The 27,292-nt window shown below is 60.9% G+C and overlaps 1 protein-coding gene across 1 annotated transcript; it reads left to right on the forward strand.

Annotated features, from left to right (window-relative positions):
- The first annotated feature begins 268 nt into the window (after positions 1-268).
- HIP1R (huntingtin interacting protein 1 related) lies at positions 269-27,292 on the forward strand. The gene is made up of 32 exons (XM_061142004.1): positions 269-448; positions 14,921-14,984; positions 15,365-15,507; positions 15,745-15,801; positions 16,789-16,869; positions 17,228-17,304; positions 17,524-17,585; positions 19,232-19,372; positions 20,108-20,165; positions 20,277-20,352; positions 20,511-20,651; positions 20,744-20,805; positions 21,018-21,090; positions 21,177-21,360; positions 21,449-21,537; positions 21,620-21,736; positions 21,828-21,929; positions 22,153-22,347; positions 22,574-22,721; positions 22,836-22,922; positions 23,231-23,338; positions 23,473-23,609; positions 23,842-23,952; positions 24,170-24,228; positions 24,475-24,505; positions 24,591-24,653; positions 25,027-25,127; positions 25,231-25,336; positions 25,431-25,554; positions 25,633-25,694; positions 25,817-26,020; positions 26,249-27,292. The coding sequence occupies exons 1-32, from the start codon at positions 356-358 to the stop codon at positions 26,291-26,293; spliced, it is 3,201 nt and encodes a 1,066-aa protein (XP_060997987.1). The 5' UTR covers positions 269-355; the 3' UTR covers positions 26,294-27,292.

The following is a 27,292-nucleotide window of genomic DNA, read 5'->3' on the forward strand; positions in this document are numbered from 1 at the left end:
TGCTTCCCTTGGCCAGGTTTCATTAAGGCCAGGTTTTCTCCAGTTAACCAGATCCTGGCCTGGTGCGGACAGGGCTCAGTGGGTCGGGGCGGAGGCTGTGTGCAGACTGAGGAGAGACGGGTGTTTCCGCTAGCACACTAGAGGCGTGGAGGAGCTAGGGGCCCCCCGCGCTGCGGCCTGTGCCAGCGCACCCCCACCGGGGGCGGGGCCGGGGCGGGAAGACAGCAAGCTCCTCCCCCGAAGGGCGGGCGTTGCCGTGCGGCGGGCGGCCTCGCGGTGCCTAGGCTTGGGCGCGCGGCCGGCCTGGGTCGCTCAGTCGCGCGGAGCCCGGCCCCGGAGCGCAGGCGGCGGCAGGATGAACAGCATCAAGAACGTGCCGGCGCGGGTGCTGAACCGCAGGCCTGGCCACAGCCTGGAGGCCGAGCGCGAGCAGTTCGACAAGACCCAGGCGAGCGGCGGGGGCCGCGGGCGGGCGGGCGGGCGGACGGCGCCCTCTCCCCTTCCCCTCACATACGTCCCTCGAGCCCGGCCTGCGCCCGTCCCCGGGGCGCCCCAGGCCCCTCGCTCCCGGCCGCCTGGGTTCCCCTGGCTGCATCTCGGTCACGGCCACCCCAGCTCCCCGGCCTCCGCCGCCCCGGGCGCAGGTGAACCGGAAGCGCGCGCCGGCGCCCGGACCACAGGCGGCGCGGGGGGCTGGGTTGGCCGGGGCTGAGATGCCGCCGGGGACTGAGATGCGACTGAGGGTCCCAGGTGGCCCGGGTACCGGCCAGGTGCTCAGAGACTGAGATAGGGTCGGGGGCCGAGATGGCCAGGGGACAGCGGTGTCCAGGGACCGAGAGGCGGCCGGGGACCTCGGGTGCCCAGGGACCGAGAGGCGGCTGGAGACCTCAGATGACCAGGGCACCAAAGTGTCCAGGGACTGAGGCGGCCGGGGACGGAGCTGGCCGGGAGCCGAGGTGGCGGAAGGGGATCCAGGTGGAGGGGGCCGAGACGCGGCGGTGGGCCAGGTGGGTCAAGGTACGTTCCAGGCCCGGGTGCGTCCAGCCCGGGTTGGTCCGAGTGGATTTCTCCACCCTGGCCGCGCAGCGCCGCCCCTCCCGGGCTCCGGCCACCTTTTTCCACGCCTTAAAAGAATGCCGCCTCTTCGGAGAAGCAATGCATTTCCTTCAGGGAAACTCACTGCTTCCTTTCCTCCTGAGTTGTTTTCCAGGGCCTCACAATATCTTATTATCTGCTGGTTGAAAAGTTTCACGTATGTAGCCAGACTTGTTTGCCCGAGCCATTGGCCCACATATAAACAGGTTCACACCCCCTTATTAAATGCCGGCTTCTGACAGAAACTTCCTAGGGTTCCCTTCCTGCACTTCCCACGCTCAGGCATCTCTTCCTGAGGGTGGCCTCTCCTGGGAAGATTATTTTAAAAATGAAACAATGACAGGGGGTGTGTATTTGTCCATGTGTCGCTGCTGAGACCACACTGATGATGGCTGAGACCACAGTGATGAGGGTGTTGCTGTTTCTGGTTTTCTGTTCCTTTTTATTTTACAAACACTGAGGTGGTGTTCTGCCTGGGTGGGGGTGGGGGGAGCTTACTTCTTTATTTGCCAAAGTAAGTTAACCAGGACTGACACAACAGAAAGTTTTTCTTTAGAAGTAAGCTGTGGACTTCCCTGGCGGTCCAGTAGCTAAGACTTTGTGCCCTGCATGCAGAGGGCAGGAGTTCCATCCCTGGTTGGAGGACTAAGATCCTCCAAGAGTAGGCCAGAAAAAGAAAGGAGCTAAAAGGACCGAACTTACCCCTGTCTGAAGCCCGGTGGTGACATTTGTGTCTATCATTTTTAGCAAGGTTCTCCCCGTCTCTCCCTGTAGGAGCAACAACTTATGAGGTGTCTTTCAAATCAAGTTAGTACATGCAGCCTACAACAACTTTCGCTTTGAAGTAAGAGAAAATGCAGAGGAAACATCTAACCTTTGTGCTTGAGATTAACAAGGAAAATGATAATAAAACCTTGGCTCTAGGAAAGCCTAGTGCTGAACCAACCTAGCCACAAATTATTAATTTATCCTTGTGATCATCACCATCCGGCCCCTGGTATATTTTCAGCCCAGATAGCCCATCATAAAAACAAATATGGCATTTAATTTAAAGTCATTAATGCATAATTAACTGTGCCAGGAACTTGCAGAAGGATGGGGAGAAAAATTTAATTGGCAGAGAGAATCTGGATGTTGTCAGATGTTATTCATTTGCTGATTTTTAGTTTCTTTCATGCTTTTGAGAAGGTATAAAGAGGCCGGATTGCTACATAGAGGAGATGAAATTAAAGGGCTGAGTTCATTGATCTTACTCTTAAATTGTGATAAATCAAGGGCAAGCTTCCCGAATGTCAAAGAGAGTCCCTGATATAGCACCGCATATTTTGATGGTTGGTTTGGTAAACAAGAGGGTGTTTTGTCCTTGCTGCTTGGTTTTTTCTCAGAGGCCTAGAGGGTTACTTATCATGAATAATTCTTTCTAATAGGTGAATCTCATGGGCTTTACCCATTCCAGGGCTCTTTTTTTTTTTTTTTTCTGGAAAGATGGAGTTCAGGTTCAGTGTCTAGATTTGTCTTCAGAATGACTTATTGAGAGATGCAGGAATAAGGTTTTGTGCGTGGTTAATATTTAATTAGATCACTCCCAGAAATATCTAGTGAGCTGCCAGCCAGGCCCCATTGGAGGAAAGGACATGGAGAGCTGAAGCTGCTGCTTACAGGTCTCCTTCTGAACAGAAAATAGTGCATCTAGCCCTCGGACACGCCTTGCCTTCGGAATGCACTGCCTGGGTCTCCTTGTTGACCACAGCACCCCGTATAGCAGAGGGGTATTTTGGCTTCCTTAGAACACATTTCCCCACCATCCTGCCAGCTTCACTATTCCTCCTGGGCTTATGGGTCAAGAAGAGGAAAACTGTGACTGACCACACCCTGTTTTGCAAAAGGGTTTCTAACCCCGCCCAGTCAGGAAAGTGGAGGGAGGGCAGTCCTGCATCCTTCACGTTGTGGGTACTCGTGGTTGTTATGTGATGTCAGTGTGTGAGTGCCTGAATATTAATCCCCAGGGCGCCATGCAGAAAGCTGGTCTATTCTTCCCCAAGACTTTATGGGCTCTTTGGTGATAAAGCCCCTTTTTAAAATGGAAATGACAAAACTGTATGGGCGTTTTGTTGTTGTAGTATTCTGAGTACAGGATATTGTGGAATATGGCATACCCGTGTTCTGAACCTGAAAATCACCTGTCTTGTTTCAAAGGTGGTGCGGTATCACCGAAAGTCGGTGCACCTGTGTCCCTGGGCAAGGTGCTTAACTCCTGTTTCCTGGTCTGTAAAAATAGAGATAATTCCATCTACTTCCTTGGGCTGTTTTAAGGTCTAGAAATGATGGGGTGGGCTAAAGAGGGCCCCCCACCCCTGCTGCCACCAAAGATGTCCATGCCCTAATTCCTGGAACCCGTGAATATCTTAACAGTCCTGGGTAAGACAGTGCTAATCAGAGGACCTTAAAAAGAGGGGGCATGGCCTGGGTTAGCCAGGTGGCCCCAGTGTAATTAAGGACCTTTAAATGTGGAAGAGGTCATGGGGAGGTCAGGGTGATGTGCGGTGAGGGGGACGCCATGGGATATTGCTGGCTTTAAAGCTGAAGGAGTGTGACTGTCCTCTAGAAGCTGGAAAAGGCCAAGAAATGGATTTTTTCACAGAACTTCTAGAAAGAAACGCGGCCCTGCAGGCACCTTGATTTCGGCCCCTAAGATCCATTGTGGATTTCTGACCTCCAGAAGTGTAAGATGACACGTTTGTGTTGTTTTAAACCACTTAGCCCACTGTGGTCATTTGTTAACAGGAGCAATAGGCAGCTAATACCATCAGAACACAAAACATGTAGTATGGATTTCTGCAAGTGGTCAGCGATAGCCTTCTTTCTCCCTGCCTCCACCTCCCCCAAAAGCTTTACAATTTGAGAACTATTTCAGACCTTCCAATAGAGAGGAGACCCATCTTTGAGGCCTAGCATGGGTGACGGCTCAGCAGATGGGAGTCCTAGAAATGCTAAACCCCAAGCTTGTTTTCTTCCTTGTCTATGAGTACATTGGCTGTCTGGGCCTCTCTTTCCCTTGCAGGAAATGGAGTCAGAGCCCAAAAGCTTCTTTAAGGTCAGGACGAGAGAGTGGCCTCACTGCTCAGTGAGCCGGGCCGGATGGGGAAGAAGAGCATCATGCCTGGGTGGGAGGGTCAGGAGTTAGGGGCTTTCTGGGAGGGGCGGGAGCTGTGGAGGGGAGCAGCAGGCGGTAAACTGTTCATAAGTTTAATTTTTCAGGTCAGTGACACATTGCCTCTGCAGCCTCTGTGGAAATGAAATCTTATAAAGATTAACGTTTATTGACACTTAGGACAAGCCTGGCTTGTCCAATAGAGACAGAATAGAAGCCACCTCTATCATTTTTAGATTACTTAGCCACCCTAAAGACATAAACAGGTGAAATTCATTTTCATCGTATATTTTATTTAGCCCAGTGTATCCAAACTATGGGGCTTCCCCAGTGGCTCAGTGGTAAAGAATCTGCCTGCAATGCAGGAGATGGGGGACCGACCCCTGGGTTGGGAAGATCCCCTGGAGGAGGGAACGAGAACCCGCTCCAGAACTCGTGCCTGGAGAATCCCATGGACAGAGAAGCCTGGCGGGCTGCAGTCCATGGGGCCGCGAAGAGTCAGACACGACTGAGCACGCACATCCAAAATATAACGATCCCAACACGTAATCACTGTAGAAATTATGAATGGGGTATTTTACATTCTTTTCCTCCTACCGAGTCTTCAGAATCGTTTTGTGTTTGATTCAGCACATCTCAGTTTGGGCTCACATTTCGGGCACTCAGTAACGTGGCCGGCAGCTAGTGGATTGGTCGACCGGGTGTTAGAATCACCTGGGGGCGTTTTTACACTCGTCAGTGTCTAAATCCTGGTGACTGGGAGTGATTTGACTTGGATTGGAGTCCTGGGCACATGGGTCTATTAAAAGTTCCCTAGCCAGGAATCCTGTAGAACCTCAGTATCAAAGGCAAGCCCCAGCACACGGACAGGTGTTTGGGCACTTCACTTGAATTTCTGGTTTGAAGGCCGTTCCCAAATTGGCAGTAGTCTTTTGGACTTCCGATTTCCTCTGTCCTGACTTGCCTACCCTTGAGTGTTATCACCCGTCTCTGCCGGGCAGGCAGACTTACACACTCTCCCTTTTAAAAAACATTTATAGTTGATATACAATGTCTAAGTTCTGTTGTACAGCCAAGTGACTCAGTTATATATATATATAGTCTTTTCATCTTCTTCTCCACTATAGTTTATCACAGGACACTGAATATAGTTCCCTGTGCTATACAGTAGGACCTTGTGGTTTATCCATCCTGTGTGTGATAGTTTGCATCTGCTAACCCCAAACTCCGAGTCCTTCCCTCCCCCAGTCACCCACCCCCCTGGCAATCACAAATCTGTTCTCTATGTTGTAAGTCTGGTTTTGTTGTGTCGATGAGTTCACTTTTAGATTCCACGTATAAATGATATATGGTCTTCCTCTTTCTGACTCATTTCACTTAGTGTGATCATTTCTAGGGCCATCCATGTTGCTGCAAATGGCGTGATTTCATTCTTTTAGTGGCTGTGTAATATTCCATTGTGTACATGTACCACATCTTTATCCATCCACCTGTTGATGGACAGGTTGTTTCTGTGCCTTGGCTGTTGTAAATAATTATATATGCTCCCTTTCTGTCTTCGTTATTCCTTATAGATACTGCGGTATTACAATGCTGTAAGTCACCAACCCCTTTCTGGGCCTCATTTACATGTTTATTTAAAAAAAACTTCCCCCACCTCCGAGTCTGGGAGGAAACCTCAGCCATATGGTGGAAGTCAGAAAGCCCCCAGTTCCACCCATGTCTGTCGGCTCCCGGAAGGCTGGGGCAAGGGAAGGAGTCTGGCAGCCAGCGCAGGCTGGTTGAAAGGCTAACGAGAGGTGAGCCCGAGGTTTTCTGAAAAGGAAGGGAGCACAAACCCGGCTCACAACCCCCATGGGACGCTGCCTGCAAAGCCACACCTGAGCTGCCCTAGCAGCAGCGGCCTTCCTCCCTGGCCCCCAGGGGTGGGTGGGGGGTGGTGAGCCGTGCCCTTCCTTCCAATGGCGCTGCTGTTTCACGCCCCTGAGACACCCTCCACCTGGTCCTGCCCCATCAGCCCACTTGGTGATGCTCAGGACAGCTGCTGACTTCCGGGTTCCTGCGGTTTCCCCCCAGAATCCCCCTGGGCTCCCCAAGTGTCTAATGACCTCTTGGTCCAGGCTGGGGTGAGGCTGTGGCTGCTCATCCTTCCCCTCCCTCTTCCCACCTTTGCTGTACGTTTGTCCCACGACACGTTCACAAGGGACCACTGACTGTGTGTCTGTTGGCTTGTTTCTGGTGCCCTGGGATGTGTCTCCTCCGAGGGTGTTCACTTTGGTGAAGGAGGTGGGAGAGGGACAGGGGGGCTGTGGCAGAGTTATCTGAGAGCGGGGCTCTGTGCCTCAGTCACACCATCTGCGAAATGGAGCTAATCCTAGCGCCCGAGTCATGGAGTAGGTATGAGGATTTGCGCCTGGTGCAGAGCCAGTGCTGGAGCGAGCAGCTGTTGGCCGTTAGGCTGTGCATGGGAACGCAGGCTGGACCACAGAAATAGAAGTAGCGCCCTCCTGGGTTCTGTCCCTGTGTCCCCAGGTGAGCCTCTGTAAGTGGGGAGCGGGGGCGGTCCGGGAGGGCTGCCACGGGAAGGTAGGGAGCCGCCCGTTCCTGGCAGGGCGATCCTGCGGTGCCACCTTCTCAGGTATGGCAGGCCCTGTTCCTGGGTGACGCTGTCCCCTGGAAGATGCCCCAGGGGGAAGCCCCAGAGAGGTCGGGGGAGGCCAGCTGGGACTTCTTGGCAGAAAGGCCTGCCCTCCTGACCTTGCCCCCAGGTCAGCGTCCCGTTTGTGAATGAAACCCGCCTGGGCACTGAGTCCAGCTGCGCGAGGTGGAAACTCTTTGGAATCGAGTCTAGGCCTGCTTGGCTGGGGGGTGGGAAGAGGGGCAGGGAAACCCAGCCCGCTAACCTGAGCCGGGTCCCAGAGAGCCTTTGCTGGAGCGCCTCTGCCAGCCAGGCCGACAGCAATACCCTTCCCCCGCTCCACCTGGCTCCAGGGTGGACTCAAATAGCACCTTGTTTGCAAAGCCTTCCTGTGCTGCCCTAGTTCTCGCGATACTATCCTCACTTGTTTCCCTGTCTCCTGAAACCCTGAAGCCAAACCAGCAGGAGTGGACGGACCTGAGGCTGGGCGTGTGTTTGGATCCAGAGTCACACGAGGAGGAGAGATTGCACTGCCTCCCTCCCAGCCTCTAAGCACTGCCCCCTGGAACCCCAGGGTCCTCAGGCCGGACACCCTTGACTCCTCTTGTGTCCTGGCACCCAGGAGTGCCTGGCTCGGGACCCGCTCGGCGAGTGTGCGCTGAATGAATGGGTGCCCTGGGGGCCCGTGGGTCTCCCTTCTTTGATATTGCTGCTCGGTGAAGCCTAAAAGGCCCTGGCACCCACTGCGGGGAAAGACTGAGCCCTTGGAGAAAAGTTTAGTAGAGGCAGGGTTGTTTTTCCTCCTGCTGAAACAAACACAATCTCAAGTTGCAATAGGTTCTCCCGCCAGAGAGTGACTCAGCCCCCTAGCTTGTGGGCCAGACAGGTCTGGGGAGTGATGTCAGCAGGGCCCAGGAAGGAACCTGCCCTGGGGCTGGCTCCCTGTCCATCCTGGAGGCGGGCCACATCCTCCTGTACCACTTCCTCCTCATGTGTCACCTGCAGAGCCTGGGGGTGGAGGGGGAGGTGGCAGTGCCCACCCCCGCTGAGCCTCGTCCTGGGGAATGGGAGGAGCCCGCCTGGGGCTCATGCCCTCCCCTCCCCCATCCAGTTTCAGGAGGTCAAATGATTGAGGGGCCCAGAGCTGGGACTGGGGGGCGGGAATGGAGGGAAAAGACAGTTGAATGGGCAGGATGGTGTCGCTCCACAGACTTCCCATCTGCTGAAATGACCAGGCTGCCAACCTCTGACCCCGAGTTCCCACCGCTTTGCCTGTGACAACATCCAGCCGCCTCTCCGGCTACAGAAATCCTGTGTTTGCTTTCATCAATGGCCATTGAGGTGGCAAAAGCATTTGAATGCGGTCTCTCTTTCCTCTTTGGAAACACTAAAGCAGGTTAACCCACCCCCTCTGCCAGCCCCCATGCCCCGGCTCTTGAAGGACTTTCTTTTTTTTTTTTTTTTTTGTCCCTGCCATGTGCCACCATGAAGCGTCAAGATAACAGGACAAGGAAGATAAGTCTGATTCATTTCAGGGTTGGTTTTAAAAATAGAAATGGTTTTATAGTTGCCTTTGGTATTTAATTCTAGTGGTTAAATCATTAGTTGGAGAAAGAGACACACACATGCTGCCTTGAATTTAACCAGCACTTATATTTAAAAGAGCTTTTGTTCATTGAAGTGTTTGCTCTTTTACTTATCCAGTAAAGATTTATTGACTGCCAGGTGCAGGTTTGGGGACTGGAGGTACAGCAGGGAGCAAGACCAACCAGGTTCCTCGTGCCAGGTTCAAGTTCAGGGGTGGGAGATAGAATAAGTAGTAAATCATGGTTTCAGAGAATAAATGTCCTGGGTGAAAGTAACTGAGAGAGTGCTGTGTGGAGGAGGGGCTGCTCTAGAGAGGGTGGTTGGAGGAGACTTCCTGGGAGGGGCGTCTTAGATCGGAGCAGGGTGACCCCAGAAGCACCGCTGGGCCTGGGGGTGGGACCACGCTTGCCCAGTTTGAGGGCCAGAAGAAAGGCAGTGTGGCTTGAACAAAGCAAGATGTCCCACCCCTCCCACAAAAATGTCCTACATCTTCGTATGTGTTTGTGTCCTCAAAGACCCAAGGGTTTTTTATTCCTGCTTTCCAGATGGGAAAGGGGAGGTTTCTAAAGTGGAGGTTCCCCAGGGAGCTGGGGTGCACGGGCCTGGGGTCTCCGGGCCAGGGTGCCGCGGGTGGCCATGGTGGAACCGGGCGAGTTGACCTGTATTTGTCCCCATTCACGTGGGCTCCTGGGAAAGGGGTCTCCCCGAGTCTGCGTTCCTCTGCTGTGCAGAGCTCAGCACAGCCTGGCTGGGAGGCCCGAGCTCGCAGAGAACAGTCAGGGCTGCAGCCTCTGCGGTCACTGGGCGCTGACCCCTCGCTGGGGTTTCCAGAACGGTGGCTCTGTGAGCGGTCGCATACTCAGCGCCCATGCGCTCCCAAGGTGCTCCCTGGGTCCCCTCTGCCTGCTCTGCAGCCTCACGGCGATGGGGCACGAGGGCGGGCTTGACTTCTGTCTCGAGTCCACAGCAGGTGCCCAGGTGGCAAGCCTCTGGAGAATATCACCCGTGGGGTCTACTCCCCACCCCCCGCCCCGCCTCACCGGGTCCCCTCTCCTGACCCACACAGAGATGCTCCCTCCGTGTCCCTGGGAGTCACCCGTCCAGGGCCAAGCGCCCCCAGAGGCTCTGTCCACCCTGGTCCTGGGGTTGTTGCCCCCGGGCTTGACTCCCAGGCCTCTGCTGGCACCAGACGGGGTTTTATTTGACAAACAAGAATGAGACTGTTCCTGGAAGCAGGGCAGGTGTGTCCTGGGGCTCCGGCTCCCACAGACCCAATGGAGCCCACATAAGAGGCCTTCCTAGAGGCCCCCAGCCCTGCGGCCAGACAGGAGCCGAGCTGAAGGTCTCGGTCAGCCAGCCTTCCTTCCCCACAGGAATGGGGGACCCCCCCTGAGCTCCTCGCCGCCCAGGTGCTGTTATTACCTGTGGTTTACACAAATCCCGGATCCGGAATCTACATCATGACTTGGGGTCAGGCCAGGTCCTGGGGAGCCGGGTCCCCGCAGTGGGACAGAGGGGCCAGAAGGATGTCAGTGCGGCCCCTAGCCCCCCAGCCCTTCCCGCTGTGAGACCCAGGACTGGCGGTGTCTAAGGGGACCGTCTGCAGAGCCAGCAGCCTGGGTCCCAGCGCGGTCCGGCCACCCTGGGGACTGTTCGCCCTGGGTTAGCAGGGGAGGGTGACGGGAGGCTTGTCTGGGGGGACAGTGCCTGCAGTAGTGCCCGGCGGGGTGTGGGCGCCGGGGCTGTGTTTCCTCGTTATGACCTTGAGCAAGTGACTTAACCTTCTCGAGCTCTGATTTCTTCATCCACCTGCTTCCAGGGTTATTCAGGAGACTAAATGGGATAATGCTGGCGAGGCGCTCGGCACGGTGCCTGGCACATGGCTGAACTTGATAAAAATAATTTTATTAGTCATTTATTGAGACCAGCTCGCTGGCCCTTCGGCATGAAGTATGCCTCCTGCAAGCTTCCCCGGGGCCAGCCATTCCAAGTGCGTCTCCAGAGCCTGCTGGAGGCCTCCCAGCACTCAGCCTGGTCCCCCCTGTCCGGAGAGGTGGGCCCCTCGCCACGAGGTGGTCTCTGGGCCTAGGCTTGGAGTTCTCCAGCAGAGAAGGAGCAGCCGTGGTCTGAATGCTTGGGACGTGGTGTAGTCACCCATCCTCGGGGTCCAAGAAGTGTGTCTCTGCCCACACTCCCCTGTCTCTGCAGACCTCCCTCAGCTCCCTCTCCCAGAGTCCCCCCACCACCACCCGGCATATCTGGGGGTCTCACAGACCCACTCTTGCTGCTCTTGTCCTGCTCTCCCACCCTGGCTCAGAAGTGGGGGGCTCCCTGCCCCCCGCGCCCCCCCTCCCCGTCCTCGGCCACTCAAAGGTTGAGTGGGAAGTCAGATAAACAGACCCCCCCCAAGACAGTCGCCACCCGCCCCTTGCCACTCCCCGCCCCTTGCCACTCCCCGCCCCCTCCCTGGACCCTCTCTCCAGTTCGGGCTCTTCTATCTCCACACCCAGTGAAAAAGTGAAAGTATTAGTCACTCAGTCTTGTCTAACTCTTTGCGACACCGTGGACTGTATGTAGCCCACCGGGCTCCTCTGTCCATGGGATTCTCCAGGATACTGGAGTGGGTTGCCATTTTCCTTCTCCAGGGGATCTTCCCAACTTAGGGATCGAACCCATGTCTCCTGCAATGGCAGGCAGGTTCTTTATCACTTGTGCCACCTGGGAAGCCGGTCTCCACACCAAGGCTCCTAATCAACCCATTCTGCTTGAAGCTTCTCCTGTCTCCCGGACAGAAGGCTCTCTCCACGGCAGTCGATCCTGCCCATCCTGAGAGATTATACTGCGATGGCAGCACTGCCCCGCCTGGCAGACCAGGGCGGAAGGCAGCCTCTTTCTGTCCCCGTGCCCCTCTGACTGCCCCCCACCCCTCAGTCTCGCCATAGGCACCGGGGGGCTGGTAGAGGACGCCGTGTGTGTGGGCAGAACCGGGTGTCGTGGTCAGAGCTGCCGTGGACTGGAAGCCCGGGAGCAGAGCCATGGCAGAGTCGGCAGGCACAGGTTCCTGAGCTAAGGAGAGGAACCCCGGCGTTCCCCACCCCCGACTCTGCGGCGCATGCAGGACAGTCTAGGGAGGCCATGGGCACCCCGGGGCCTGCCATGCTGTCCTGGGACGGGGCTTGGCTGCCGCACCTGGAGGAACAGCGGGCCTGTGAGCATCCACAGACCCCCTCTGTGTGAGCGCTCTGCCTCCTTGGGAGGCTTCCCGACCCACACATCTGCCGCCTGCACACAACGGGGCCGTGTTCCCGCCGGGACGGACCCTGTTCCCGCAGCCGGCGGCGCGGGGAGCGGGAGGCACCAGGAGGCGGGGGTTGTGGGGGGACGGGAGGGGCCTGGCGCCCAGACTGTGCCCGCGGGCCTGAGTCACCCACATCTCGCTGGGTCCCCAGAGCCTCCTCGCTGCCTCTGAAAACCTTCCATGTGCCAGGCGCCGTTTAGGGGTTCGACAGAACTGCTCTCTCACCCCCGGCACTGACCTGGACTTGGGGGGGCGGGGGGAGTTAATAAGGACACTGTCGTCAGGGGTGCTGCGCGCGAGAAGCATAAATCAGGGGAGGCTGAAACAGGCCAGTGGCAGGAAGGGGACCCGCAAGTGGGCTCCCCAGAGGGACGGCCAGGCACTCTTTCTGGGGGTCCAGGCCCAGCCATGAGAGGGCGCTCGGCTTACATCTGGACTGCGGTCAAGGCGCCCCCGCGGCCTCCCAAGAGGGCGGGGAGGTGGGGCTGCTGACCCTGGGCCCAGCTCCCTGCTGGGCCCCAGCACGCCCACTCTCTGCTGCAGGCCCGGGGAAGGGGGTTGGGCTGGCCTCCAGGAGGCAGGGGTGTCCGCACGCCTCCCCTTCCTGGGGTCTGGGGTCGGCCCCAGGACAGTGGGAGGACAGGGCACCTGCTGGCCCTGACTGCAGGTGACACTTTGGCATCCCCTGGCCTTCGGGGCAGCCTGCTTCGCATGTGTGGCCCTGCGCTGTGCTGGCCCATGGTCTTCCGGGCCAGGGGGCAGTTGTCAGAGCCAGCTCGGGTGTCAGGGCCACTGGGGGATGGGGTTACACAGCCCGGAGATGGGCCCAGTCCCACCTGACGGGCTGGTGTGCCTGCCCCTGCCAGCTCTCTACCTGTGCTGGAAGGAGGGGCCTGGGAGCTGTGGATCGTTGAGGACACAGCCAGACTTACCTGTGCCCATATTAGCTGTACAGATACCCAAGCTCCTGGAGCCTCAGTTTCCTCTTCAGGAAAGTGGGCTCATGCCCACGGGGAGTGTGTTGCCGGGACCTGGCGCAGGGGAGCGCCTGGGAGTTGCCGGTTGTTGATTTCTGTTCTTAGCCGCCGTGGGCCGAGTTCTCTGCCCGCTGGGGCTTGATGTTGGCGGGCAGGGCAGCAGTACACCCGGGCCAGCTCCTCTCACAGTTGATGCCTGTGGAACGCGGGCAGGCGCCGGGGCCTCGGGGAGGCCGAGCTGGCAGAGGACCAGCAAACACGGAACAGATGGCCCGGGAGCCTCCCGTGTCTGGCTGGCCGAGGCTTCTCACATAAGGGGAGCCAGAGCCAGCCTGTGTCCTCTCAGGACCCTGGTCCTCAGCAAGGCCGGAGCCGCGCCCCCAGCCTGGCCCTTGATGCCGGGGGAGCCGCCCCCTGGGGCCCAGCGTGCTGTGTGCTGCTGCCCAGCTCTCCCCGAGCCCCCGAGAACGGCCACAATGGGTGCTGTGTGTGAAAGGAGGTCAGCCGGCCTGGCTGGGGTGGGCGTGGGGGGCCCGGCCGGCCCAGCCCCAGTCGCTCCCAGGTCCGGGAGCCAGAGCAGAAAGCACAGCCATGGCTCTTGGGGTTGCTCTCTCCTCACAGAGCAGGCCTCCAGTCGGTCACAACAGGACCACAGATGAGTGAGATCACCTCGTGCCTGGCAGGACCAGCTCCTGTTATCCCCACTCCAGAGGTGGAGAGCAGAGTGGCCTCCGGGTTAGAAAGAAAGGAAGCGCTCACTGCCCCTCGGGGCTCTCTCTCCATCCTGTCTTGCTCCCACCACAGCTGGGCCCGCTCCAAACAAGTCAGAGCAGGACCGGGCTGCAGGGGGAGCAGGGACCCCTTGCCCAGCCCCGAGAGCTCCCTGGACGGCCTGGGGCCACGTGGGGCCTGGGGCCACACCTGTGGGGGACTTGGGAGAATCACTGGGCAGGGACCCGATCCTGACCCTCCCACCAACCAGCAGCTCTTCTTACTCGATCCACAAGCTTGGGGCTAGGTGGGTGGACAGAGGCTTAGAAGACCTGCCACCAGGTGGAGAATTAAAACATATCCATGCGTAAGCCCAGGGCCAGTGGTGGTTCCTGGGTGAGTGGGCTGGGGGTGACAGTCAGTGCCCCGAGCCTTTGGTGAGGGAGCAGTCATATCCAGGAAGCCTTCTTGGAAGAGGAGGCATTGCGCTCAGGGGGACAAGACTCCAGCAGGTGGAGGTGGGAGGGGACCTGACACTGCCACCTTGCTCGGGGCCTGAATGGGGGCAGCACGTGTGCCAGGTGGGTCCCCCCCTTCCTGCCACCCCTGGTGGGGCGCAGTAACTGGTTGGGTTGGTGGGGCTGGGAGCTGAGTCAGGACTCTCCCACACAGGATGCACGAAGACAGGCCGTGGGACCTGGTGTCTCCTAGTTTTCCACCTACTGGCCGTGGGGGCCTCGTCTCTCTAGGCCAGGCCCCGGGGTAAAGAGACATACGTCTCTTGGTGGAGTCCGGGAAGGCTCAGGCCACAGCAGTCTCTCCGAGAGGTGGGACCCATGGAAGCAGTCAGGAGGGGACTGGCTGAGCCCCCAAGGCCCCGGGGGGCCATACCTTCTGGGGAGAAGGAACCGCCTGCAGTTTTCAGATCAGAGTTGTTCTCCTGCAGCACAAGCTGGCCCTTGGCCTTATTTCCCAGACCCCAGATGCTCTCAGTGATGGCGGCATCAAGCATTAGTTGTAGTCTGAGCCGCACGTATCAAGTGAAAGAAAAGTCCCGAGTGGTCTGGTTTGCTTAGGTTAGGGAATTTCTTTTTTTTTTTTTTTAATTATATTTATTTAATTTTTGGCTGCGTTGGGTCTTAGTTGCGGCGGGCAGGATCTCGCCACTACTACAGGCTCAGTAGTTGTGGTGGGCAGGCTTAGTTGCCCCATGGCATGGGGAATCTTAGTTCCCAGCCAGGGCTCAAACCCGCATCCCCAGCATTGGAAGGCAGATTCTTTACCACTGGACCACCAGGGAAGTCCCTCAGAGAATTTCTGTTCTCCCCTCATCTCTCCCCTCGCTTTTAACCAGTGGGAAGGATCCATCCTGTCTGCCTGTCACCCCTTCCCCCGTTGCCTGCTCTCTCCCGGGAAGGCTGCCAGGTGGGTCTCTGACGTCGGCCTCCTCTGTCCTCTCCCAGGCCATCAGCATCAGCAAAGCCATCAATGCCCAGGAGGCCCCCGTGAAGGAGAAGCACGCCCGGCGTATCCTCCCTGCAGCTGTTCCTCTGGGCCCCTGGGGGAGGCGGGGAGTGTGAGGCGCATGGGAGAGCAGCAGGCGCTGCGGATGGCCCAGTGAGGTGCGGCCCCCACGGCCTGGTGCCAGCCTCGCTCGGCCTCTTCCAGACTCTGAGTCCCGCCTGGGGAAGGCTACTTAATTGTCTTGGGCTGTTGGGCCCGGCATGGGAATGGGGCACGACCATGGCTGAGAAGCACAGCACTCAGTAGAGGGGCAGACAGGGTTGGGGAGGTGGCAGGCAGCCTGCCACCCTCAGCTCTGCGGTCAGTCACCTGCTGGGCTGCACCCACCGAGCCCTCGCTCATGCCGGGGGACCTGCCGCGTGCACTTGGCCTTGACCTGGCAGGCATCATCCTGGGCACTCACCACGAGAAGGGGGCCTTCACCTTCTGGTCCTACGCCATCGGGCTGCCGCTGCCTAGCAGCGCCATCCTTAGCTGGAAGTTCTGCCACGTGCTCCACAAGGTCCTCCGGGACGGACACCCCAACGTGAGTAGCTGCTGCCCGCAGGTCCAGGGGCTCCGGCCCTCCATCTGCCGCCCCCCACCCCCACGAGCACCCCCGAGCCGCCACCTCTGAAATGAGTGAGGGACTGTCCCCGAGTCTGGGTCCCCCAGCTCTGGGCAGGCTGCCCGTCCTGCCTGCTGCCCTCCACCCCTTGCCCCTGCCCCCTCCCCTGGAAGGCACCGGCTCCTTCATCCTTCCCCCTTTGTCACCCCGGGGCAGGTGCTACATGACTGCCAGCGATACCGGAGCAACATCCGGGAGATCGGAGACCTGTGGGTAGGTGCGGGGAGCGGGCCTGGGGGCCTGGGGAATGGAGCCCCGGTGGTGGGGTCCTCCTCCCAGCAGGGTCAGAGTCACGTTCTCAGGGGCCGCGGTGGGGGAGGAGAGCGTCAGTACCTGAACCTGAGCCTTGCTCTTAAGACCTGGCGCAGGAAGCCCCAAACGCACCGCTAATGGGCCCTCCAGCTCCAGAATTCAGCCCTTCAGTCCCTGGGGGTCAAGTGCCCCACGTTGAGTCTGGGTGAGGGGTGCAGACTCTGGGTCCCTCAGGACCATCGGCAGCTGTCAAATCTTGGGAATCTGCATTTTCAGCAGGCTCCCCAAAGATTCTCATCCACAGTGAGGTCTCAGAGCCCCCAGGAACGTGTGCTCTAGGTCCGCTCCACAATCAGGAATCAGGGGCGTCCCCCAGGCAGAGAGAGGGTCCCTGGCCTTATTTGTCCTCCAGGAGCATGGCTGGGGCTGCATCAGCTGTGCGGGGGGCTGGGCGGGCCTCTGGAACTGACTGACCTGCAGTGGGGAAGCCCCTAGAAGTAAGGAAAACGGCGTCCCTGGTGCCAGCTGCAGACATGAGCCCAGCTGGCGTGGCCGTGGGGGGCATGGTGTTGGGAGGAGGTGGTGGGAGGGTGTGTGTACACACCTGTCGGAATGTAGCTCCGTGGCCGCCACCAGCATTTTAATAAAGTGTCCCAGCTCAGAACTGGCCTCTTGCCTGGACAAAGAGCTCTTTTGTCACAAGAGTCTCTCTGGCAAGACCGATAAGGAGAGAGCAATAGGCAGGGAGGGAGCTGGCAGAGAAACTCCTCGGGGAAAGAAGGTTGGCCACCTCTGGTGGGCCGAGCAGCATTTGTTGAATGAATAAGTGACTGCGTGGGTGGGCGCAGGACCAACACCCCGCTCATGGCCTTGCATCTTCCAGCCTCGGCCTCCTTGCTCGGCCCACGGGGTTCCTGGGTACGTCCTCACCCGGGGCTTTCTCTGCAGGGCCACTTGCACGACCGATATGGGCAGCTGGTGAATATCTACACCAAGCTCTTGCTGACCAAGATCTCCTTTCATCTCAAGGTAGCTTCCTCCAGGGAGTCGTGGGGCCTCGCCCCCCACCCCACCACGACATTGAGGAGGGTGGGGTCTGTCCTGTCCCCGCCTGCCCCTGGGGACGCTCTGGACAGATGGCAGGGAAGTCAGAAGGCCCAGGGGTGGTTCCCAATGCCGGCTGTGGTCCCAGCCCTGCCCTGGACTCCGACTGGACCGCCCGTCCTCTCCGCCTCGGTGTCCGCAGGCAGCGCCCGGGGCGGGTGGCGGCTCCACAGGCTGGGGGTGGGGGGCTGCTTCTCTGGCCCCTTCCTTCCCTCAGACACTGGAAGTGGCACTGGGCCAGAGCCGAGGGGGCTGAGGTTGCGTGGCGGTGTCCTCTCCACAGCACCCGCAGTTCCCTGCAGGCCTGGAGGTGACAGACGAGGTGCTGGAGAAGGCGGCTGGGACCGATGTCAACAACATGTGAGTCCCCCTGGCTGTCCTGGGGCCGAAGGTCACATGTGCCCAGGAGATGAGGCTGAAGCTAAAGGGATGGGCTCACGCGGAACTGGGTGTTTCGGCTGAAGGACTGCCGTCTGGGTATCCATGCGAGGGTATGGCCACGAGCATCCCTCCAGCCTGGGGGGCTTGGGGCGCACCCCACTCCCCTCCCATCCAGCTCTCCCTCCTCCTCCCCCGTAGCTTCCAGCTCACCGTGGAGATGTTCGATTACATGGACTGTGAGCTGAAGCTCTCTGAATCAGGTGAGCGGCCGGGGGGACCCCGGGTGTGCAATCCTTAGTCATGGGGCCCCCAGAGCGCAGGGAGGAGAGGCCTTTTCCACCCCTGCAGCACGCCAGGCCCCTGGTGGGCATGTCCAGGGTGCGGTCTGGCAGAAGGAGGCCTGCTCTGTTGGCCCCGAGGTAGGAGGGGGGAGGGCAGGGTGGGGAGGACCCCAGGAGCCAAGTCTTCAGGTTTCTGACCACATTCTACCCAGGGCAGTTGGTTTGGGACAGTCCCACCCATTCTCTGCCATGAAAGGCCTCTGAGTCACTTCAGATCTCCCTGCCCAGGAACCCAGCAGTCGTAGGACAGGAAATCTCAGGGGGCCCCCCCCATCTCCCTGCCACCAGGGCTGCAGAGGTGACGGTTCTGAGTGGCAGCTTCGAAACAACTTGTGGGTGACTCGGCACTCTCCATAGGAGAGTGAGAGGCAGATGCCTTTTTAAGGGGAAGCCAGGAGTTAGAAAGAGTGTGTCCGGGCAGCCTCCTGGCACCGGTTTCTGGACCCTGAGGCTGGGTGGTCTCGGGTGGGGGGGCAGCTGTCCTGCGGAGGTGTGCCTCTCCCCGAGGGCACCCCCACCCCACATGCCAGCATCTCCTGGAGAAAAAGCATGAGGGGGAGTGGGGGTTAGAAACCACCTGAGGTTTCTAACAGCCCCAAATGGAAACAGCCTGAATGCCCCCCAGATGAGAAGTGACTGTATTGTGTTTTAAAACCCCAAATCGTATTTTATGTGTATTTAGATTTTTTTACAAGGAAAACGTACTTGACATGACGTGACATGTAATTAAGAATTAAGGTTTAAGCGTGAGGCACAACACTTCGTGCCTTCCTCCTCGCCCCGTCCCTCCCGGGCGTCCTTGCATCACCCTGGAGGTTTGCAGGTTGGCCCCACCCCAGGCAAGGCAAGAGTAGGCCCGGGGTGGGAGCCACCCGTCTGGAACAGTGTCCCCCGTGGGGCACCCTGGGTGTCACCTACTCACGTCTCTCCCTGCCCCAGAGACGGGCCTGGCCAGGGGCAGCAGTACAGCTGTCTCTCCCTCCTGCTTGGTCCGTCGGATGAAAAGATGATTCTTAGGGGCAGGGGAGATTGACCCCGGGTACAAGTGAGGTTTTGGGGTCCCTTGGGGTTTGCAGAACCACACCCTGAGTCCACTGCTATGAGACTGGCCAAGCCCGGGCTGTTCCATGTCTGCACAACCTTAGGTCTCTCAGATTCAGAGTGAGAGGGGGAGCCTGTGGGTACGGGACTATTGAAGTTGCCCAGATCCGCCAGGGCCCGCTCTGTCCTGGGCTCGCTGCCTGGAGTCTCTTGAGAGACAAGAGTCGCTGGCCGAGCTGAGCTGGGGTTCATGTGCCCCCACTTGCTGTCGCCTTCATTGGTGGGAGGGCTGCTTCAGGCCTGGGGGTCCATCTTCACCTCGAGGAGCGCACCAGTGACCGAGAGCCTGTGGTCAAGTCCCACTGCCCAGCCGGGACTGGTGAAGCCAGGAACCCAGGCCATTGCCCTGTGTTCAGGTGACGGCCAGCTGTCCTCACCGCGGCCGTCCCTACGCCTGTGACTGGAGTAGGCTCTGCTGTCTCCGGGCCCCCCGTTCAGGCTCCTCCTGCCCCTCTTTTCTGCAGTTTTCCGACAGCTCAACACAGCCATCGCCGTGTCCCAGATGTCCTCGGGTCAGTGCCGCCTGGCCCCCCTCATCCAAGTCATCCAGGACTGCAGCCACCTCTACCACTACGTGGTCAAGCTCATGTTCAAGCTGCACTCCTGTGAGTCCCCGCGCCCCCAACCCTGCCTGCCTCGGCCCCGAGGTCAGCCGAAGCCCCAGAGGGCTGTGCGGGCAGACTGTGTTAGGGGTGGGAATAGAGCAATCCTTAAGATATTTATTTATTATTGATAAGTATATTTATATACATTTATTACTTATTGTTTATATATTATTTATATAATGAGTAATAAGCTCATTACCCATTAATAGAAATAACATACTTATTATGGGAGAAAAAAAATCACTATTTTCCAAAAAAAGATTTAGCGGGGAGAGCTGCAGAGATTTACATGTTTGCAGTTCTCTTGACCGCCTGGCCTCGGAGGCCACATTGGACTCTCCTGTGCCGCTGGGCTGGTGGGGAGGACCAGGGGGTCCCATGGTGGCTCTTTAGTGTCCAGAAGGGGTCTGGGCCACCAGCTCCCAGTCTGTGCGCTGTTCCACCATCAGCCGTGGGCAGACTCCAGTCCTGACGCACCAGCAGAACCTGGCGGGCAGTGGGCTGTGGCTGAGGTTCCGCCCATCCTTCCCTCACTCAGTTGAAAGCCTGACCCCCTCACAGGGGTCCCTGGGTCCTCCTAATGGTGGGTGGGACCCAACGAGGTGGCAGGGGCTCTTGTCTAGTCTAGCATGGTTTCTGGAACAGGGAGGAGCAGGGAGGGGGCCGGGAGGGAGCCCCATGAAGTCTCAGAGGGGTGAGCAGAGAGGAAGCCCCCTTCAACCTTGCTGCCCCCAGGTCTCCCAGCGGACACCTTGCAAGGCCACAGGGACCGGTTCCACGAGCAGTTCCACAGGTACCGGCCCAGGCGGGGTTGAGGATGGCAAGAACGGGGCTCCTCGGCTCTGGTGCAGCACGCTGGGGCTGCGGGTCCTGGCTCCTCTGACCTCCGGCGTCCTTCCCGCAGCCTCAGGAACTTCTTCCGCAGAGCCTCGGACATGCTCTACTTCAAGCGGCTCATCCAGATTCCCCGGCTGCCCGAGGTACCTGCGCCCTCCAGTGGCCGCCTCCGGGGCTGCAGCCTTCCCTGTCTCTGCGCTGGGGTGGGGGTGGGGGGCATGTGGCTGGTGTGGCGGCAGAGGGAGGGGCTTCCTGCTTGTTGCGGGGAGCACCCAGCAGCTTTCACCCACTGCCTCCGCAGGGACCCCCCAACTTCCTGCGGGCCTCGGCGCTGGCCGAGCACATCAAGCCGGTGGTGGTGATCCCCGAGGAGGCCCCCGAGGACGAGGAACCTGAGAACCTCATTGAGATCAGCACGGGTCCCCCCGCGGGGGAGCCAGCGGTGAGCGGACCCCCTCCCTTCCTCCCTCCCTCCTGAGGTCTCCTGCGGGAGTGGGACAGAACTCACCAAGCGAGCATTGTTGCCCGTGGCAGGTGGTGGCAGACCTCTTCGAGCAGACCTTTGGACCCCCCAATGGCTCCATGAAGGATGACAGGTGAGGGCCTGGGGAACCCACCGCAGTGCGGGTAGGTGGGGATGGGGAACAACAGCCTTCAGGGAGCTGTGATCCTGAAAGACCACGGGTGGGGGATACAAGCAGGAGATGCCCAAATCCACTGATGATAAAACCGATGCCTGTGCCGGGGTCCCCAGAGGGCCCTGGGTGACTGAGCTTGAGCGTCAGGGCCCGCTGACCTCTGTCCCCAGGGACCTCCAGATCGAGGCCTTGAAGCGGGAGGTGGAGACGCTCCGCAGCGAGCTGGACAAGATCAAGCTGGAGGTGAGGGGTGCGGGCGGTGGGGCTGGGCCCGGGACTGGCTGGGCTGCGGGCCCCGCACCCACACCCGCGCCCCTCCCGCCACCCAGGCCCAGCGGTTCATCGCGCAGCTGAAGGGTCAGGTGAACGCGTTGGAAGCCGAGCTGGAGGAGCAGCGGAAGCAGAAGCAGAAGGCGCTGGTGGACAACGAGCAGCTCCGCCACGAGCTGGCCCAGCTGCGCGCCGCCCAAGCGGAGGGCGAGCGGAACCAGGGGCTGCGAGAGGAGGCCGAGAGTATGTGGGCGGGCCCGGGGGTGGGGCAGATGGGGGCAGCTGTTCCTGAGTTGGGGGGTCACGGCCACGGCCTCTCCCGCCCCCGCAGAGAAGGCCAGCGCTACGGAGGCACGCTACAACAAGCTGAAGGAAAAGCACAGTGAGCTCATCAACACGCACGCCGAGCTGCTCAGGAAGGTAGGCCCGGACACGGAGGGGCGGGAGGGGAGCCCCAAGCGCGGCGGAGCCTGAACCGAACCGGTCCGGTCCGTCTGTGCAGAACGCGGACACGGCCAAGCAGCTGACCGTGACGCAGCAGAGCCAGGAGGAGGTGGCACGGGTGAAGGAGCAGCTGGCTTTCCAGGTGGAGCAGGTGAAACGGGAGTCAGAAATGAAGGTGCGTCTCGGAGCTCCCCACCCTCCCATGCCCAGAGCACCCCCCAACCATCTACACTGTCCCCTGTAACATCCTGTCCTACCCCGTCCAGCTGGAGGAGCAGAGTGACCAGCTGGAGAAGCTCAAGAGGGAGCTGGAGGCCAAGGCAGGAGAGCTGGTGCGCGTGCAGGAGGCGCTGAGCCGCTCGGAGCAGGTGTGGGGCCGCCCTGGCTGGGTGCACCGGCTTGGTTCAGAGGGGCCCTTGGTTTGGGGTGCGGCTGGGACCAGCACCAGGGCACACTCGGGAAGCGGCATCTGGTCCTCGCACGGCCCTCAGTCCCCCTCCAGTCTCCTGGGACCCTACAGACTGTCTGAATTCGGGTGGGGATGGGGTGGGCAGGCGCCCAGCAGCCCACTCACATGCTGGGTGTCCACAGAGTGGGTCGGAGCTGAGCTCCAGGCTGGACGTGCTGAGCGCAGAGAGGGACGAGCTGAGCGGTGTCATGCGGCAGCGCGAGGCCGACCTGCTGGCGGCCCAGAGCCTGGCTCGGGAGAAGGAGGAGGCGCTGAGCCAGGAGCGGCAGCGTGGCTCCCGGGAGAGGGACGAGCTGCAGGGGCGGCTGGCCAACAAGGTAGCACACGGTGGCGGGGCTCCCTCCGCGTGTGACGGCTGCGTGGGGACGGGAGCCCTTCTTAGCACTGAGCTGGCTGCCCTGCTCTGGCAGGAGCCGCCCAGGCACTGAGGGGTGGAGCAGGGCCTCTCTCCAGAGCCCCCTCCCCAGCAAGGGTCTCAGGGGGGCACCTGGCTAGCTGACCTGGCTGGGCCTCAGCCACCCCTCTGTCTCCCTCGCCCGCCAGGAGTCTCAGGAGCAGGGGCTGCAGCAGAGGCTGCTGGACGAGCAGTTCGCGATGCTCCGGGCTACCGCCGCGGAGGCCGAACGCATCCTGCAGGACGCGGTGGGCAAGCTGGACGACCCCCTGCACCTGCGCTGCACCAGCTCCCCGGGTAGAGCCCCCGCCTGCCCTCCCTCTGTCCCCACCCCACACCCTGAGAGAGGCGGGCTGGCTGCGGGGGCCTCAGCCCAGGCCCCACCCCTGACCTGGCCCCTTCGTCTGGCAGACTACCTGGTGAGCAGGGCCCAGGCCGCCCTCGATGCGGTGAGCGCCCTGGAGAAGGGCCACGCCCAGTACCTGGCCTCCAGGGCAGGTGAGTGCCACGGCTCGGGGCAGGGCGGGGCAGAGGCCGCAGGCCGTGGTGCCCACTGGCCATTGCTGCCTATGGGCCGCCTCTTCAGGGGGCCACACCCTGGAGCCCACCCTGCGGGCTTGGGGTTCCCACAGACTCTGGTTTGGTTCCTGCTCTGCGGCTTTGTAGTTGTGGGACCTGGGCCAGCACCCCCTCCGCCCTGCTCTCTGGGAGCTGGGCTGCTGGGGCCCTTCGGGCTCACGAGCAGGGGAGGCAGCACCAGGCCTCGCTCCGAGGCAGCAGCGTTAGGGTGTGTCCTCCCTGAGCAGACGCCTCCGGCCTCGTGGTGGCCCTGACCCGGTTTTCGCACCTGGCTGCGGACACCATCGTCCACGGCAGCGCCACCTCCCACCTGGCCCCCACCGACCCTGCTGACCGTAAGTGGGCCCCAGGCGCGCGTCACAGTGGACCTTGTGGTGGACCGGGGAAGGGGGTGCGGCTGCAGGGATGCCCTGGTGTCAGGCTGGGCCTGGGCCATCCAGGGCTCCCCCTCACAGCCCTCTCCCCGCAGGCCTGATCGACACCTGCAGGGAGTGTGGGGCCCAGGCCCTGGAGCTCGTGGGGCAGCTGCAGGAACAGCAGGCCCTGCTGCAGGCCCAGCCTGGCCTGGTGCGGACCCCCCTGCAGGGCATCCTCCAGCTGGGCCAGGTGAGGCGGGCAGCGGAGCATGGGCCAGGGTCGGAGGAGGGCGGTGGGGCCGGGGTCCCCAGTTTCTCTGCATCTCCTTCCAGCTTGGGCTGAGCAGGGGCTCACGTGGGGCCTGCTGCTGCGAGGCACGGGGTAGGAAAGAGCACTGCCCCAGTCTCACCCCCAGGCTCTGTGGGGCAGCCGGGGCAGAATCCACCCACCCTGCCTGACTCCCAGATGCCTCGTCCCCCAGGAGCTGAAGCCAAAGAGCCTGGACGTGCGTCAGGAGGAGCTTGGGGCTATGGTGGACAAGGAGATGGCGGCCACGTCCGCGGCCATCGAGGATGCGGTGCGGAGGATCGAGGTGAGGACTGGGGGCGGGGGCAGGAGCCCCGGGTGCGCCTCCCTCTGCAGGAGGGGCAGACGGCCTCTGCAGGTCAGAGGTGAGGGGATGGCCGGGGCCTGGCTCTCCCGCTGAGGCTCTGTGGCTGATGGGGGGTTGGGGGCTGACCAGCACCGGTGTCCCCCTTCGTCGCACACTGCCCTCCTCCCAGCCCACTCAAAGCTCTTGTCGGGTGTAGGACATGATGAACCAGGCCCGCCATGCCAGCTCTGGGGTGAAGCTGGAGGTGAACGAGAGGTGAGCCCCACTTGTGCCTCCCGGTCTCCTCGGGGCGAGTTTCTCACAGTTTTCCCGGATCTGGGGAGGTGGGTTCTGCCCTCCTGACTGCTTAGCCCTCCAGAGAGAAGGGCTGGGAACTGGCAGAATGCATCCCGCCCTGTAGTTCCCAATCGAGGCCAGGCCGAGCTCCCTGGCTCCCCGTGGCTTCCGGGGCCACAGTGCAGACCCTTTTCTCTCGTTCCCCGTCCCTCCTGCTCCTCCCAGGATCCTCAACTCCTGCACGGACTTGATGAAGGTGAGTGGCCGGCTGAGACCCAGGCTGGGTGGGCTCTGTACCTGGCAGGGCCGCCCAAGGATGACTTGTGTCTTGATCTTGGCAGGCCATCCGGCTCCTGGTGACAACGTCCACCAGCCTGCAGAAGGAGATCGTGGAGAGTGGCAGGGTGAGCTGGGCTACTGGTGGGATGGGGCATCTCTGGCTGGGCCAGGTGGGGCCCCCTCCTTAGTGGGCAGGCCGCACAGCTCGGCCATCGAGGACAGATTTCTGCAAGGAGCCTGACCCCAGAGCCCTCTTTGTCCTAAATCACCCCGTGGTTTAAGATTACCCCCAGGGCTCCTTTTGGGCGTGAGACCCCTGAAGTGTGCAGTGGTGGCAGGGCCTGCAGCGTGCCTGGGAACCTCGGCTGAATCCCGCCCCCCATGGCCCAGGGGTGCACCCCTGTGGCTGGGTGAGGGGAGAAGGGCTCACCCCTGGGGATCTGGTGTCCCCCTGGTGACATCCTTGACTGGTCCGCCCTGTCCTCCTATCACCACTAGGGGGCAGCCACGCAGCAGGAATTTTATGCCAAGAACTCGAGGTGGACCGAAGGCCTCATCTCTGCCTCCAAGGCGGTGGGCTGGGGAGCCACCCAACTGGTGTATGTTGCCCCAGGCCTGGGGGTGGGGTGGAGGGGGCAGGGTGGGGGTGCTCAGGGTTTGGGGAGGGGTCGGAGACCCAGGCCCTGCCCGCTTTGCCCCCAGGGAGTCGGCGGACAAGGTGGTGCTGCACACGGGCAAGTACGAGGAGCTCATCGTCTGCTCCCACGAGATCGCGGCCAGCACGGCCCAGCTGGTGGCGGCCTCCAAGGTGAGGCTCCCCCGCCTCCCCGGGAAGGAGACCGCGGGGCGGTGGCGCAGCCGGTGGGCCGTCCCTGAGCCGTCCCCGCGCCCCCCACCCCCAGGTGAAGGCCGACAAGCACAGCCCCCACCTGAGTCGCCTGCAGGAGTGCTCGCGCACCGTCAATGAGATGGCCGCCAACGTGGTGGCCTCCACCAAGTCGGGCCAGGAGCAGGTGGAGGACAGAGGTGGGCGCTGGGGTCCCCATGGGGGTGGGGGTGAGAGGGAAAGCACACAGACGCTGACCCACCCCGCTCTGCCCTCAGACACCATGGACTTCTCTGGCCTCTCCCTCATCAAGCTGAAGAAGCAGGAGATGGAGACCCAGGTAGCTGCCCTCCCGCCTCTGTCCTTCTTGCCTGCCCGCCTCCCGTCTCCCGTCTCCCGTCTCCCCCATCCCCTCTCCCTGGGGCGAGGCCTGGCCTGCTGAGTTGCTATGTGGGGCTGCAGGTGCGGGCCCTGGAGCTGGAGAAGACGCTGGAGGTGGAGCGTGTGCGGCTCGGGGAGCTGAGGAGGCAGCACTACTTGCTGGCCGGAGCCGTGGGGGCGCCGGGCGAGGAGGAGCCCAGCCCGCCCAGTGCCACCCCCCGCAGTGCGACCAAGAAGCCGCCCTTGGCCCAGAAGCCCGCTGTGGCCCCGAGGCAGGACCACCAGGTGCCGGGCGGCAGGGCGGGTGGGGTGCTGACGGGAGGGGCCCGGGGGTGCTGTCCCTTGGGGACAATCAGACATCACTGACCGGTGGGAGCAGACACGCTGCCCTGCACCCCAGGGAGCATGGCAAGTGCCCAGGGCTCATTCCGCAGGAGGTGGGGGGCCCTGACCCAGGGTGTGTCCTGCACTCCCGGCCGTGGCCACTGAGCCCCTCACCTTTGACTCCTCCAGCTCGACAAGAAGGATGGCAGCTACGCAGCTCAAGTCGTGAACTAAGCCCCCTCCAAGGGGTCCGGCGGGGAGGCTGACGGGACACCTGGGCCTCGTGGCTGAGGCGCCTCCGAGAGGCCCGGCCGCCCCCCAGGTGCCCGAGCCCCTGGCCCCCAGCCCTCGCTGAGGGCTGACCATGCGCCCAGGACTGACCGAGGCTGTCCTCCTGGACGAGAGCCTGTTTATCTGCAACAGGGACCGCTGAGAGCAGCCAGGCCCTGATGGCCTGAGCCACAGCTCCTCGGGAAATACACGGAGCATTTCGAATATTCTGAGCTAGACCTATTGTGAGTTTGTGTTCAGCGTGCCGGAAGGCAGGACTGCTCCCTGCCCTTTGGACCTGCGGTCTGAGGTTAGAGATGAACCGCACACAGTCCGTGCTGGCTGTTGGGGACAGGTGAGAGGTCACTTGTTCGTAGCCCTCTTGAGGCATGGGCTCCAGGGAGACGGGACTGCTGTGGCCTCAGGCAAAGCAGGATGCCCTGGGGTACCGCCCCAGGGCGTCGGTGACAGGGCGCGCCCAGCACAGGCAGGTGACCTTTACGCGGGAGAGGCGGGCCCGCGCCCACCGGGCACAGGTGCTGCCATACTCCTGGGGTCTGCGGGCCTGCCTCCTTCCTGTTCATGCGGCGGATCTTCGGGCCCCTGCCCGGGAGACCTCTCCCCTTGCCCACCTCCTCCCTTCGCCGCCCCCACCCCTGGGCGGTTTCCAGCCTTCCTGGAGGCCTCCCCAGCTCAGCCAGAAAAAGCCCAGGAGCCGCCTGCCCACTCTGCGGATCAAAAGTACCTCCTGCTCCCCGGGGAGGGGGCCCGCCCCACAGAGAGGAGCATTTGGATGAATGTGCTCCCCTCGAGCCCCCTCCTTCTGGGAAAGGGGGAGACCCCGGCTGGGAGGAAAAAACGGGTCTGAGCGGAGCACAAGGAGCCAGCGCATGGTTACTTTGCGTGTGGTTACTTCCTCGTGTTGAAGGGTCCTACTGGCAATAAAACGCACTGACTGTTTCA

The sequence above is a fragment of the Dama dama genome, chromosome 5, assembly GCF_033118175.1.
Source record: "Dama dama isolate Ldn47 chromosome 5, ASM3311817v1, whole genome shotgun sequence".
Lineage (NCBI taxonomy): Eukaryota > Metazoa > Chordata > Mammalia > Artiodactyla > Cervidae > Dama > Dama dama.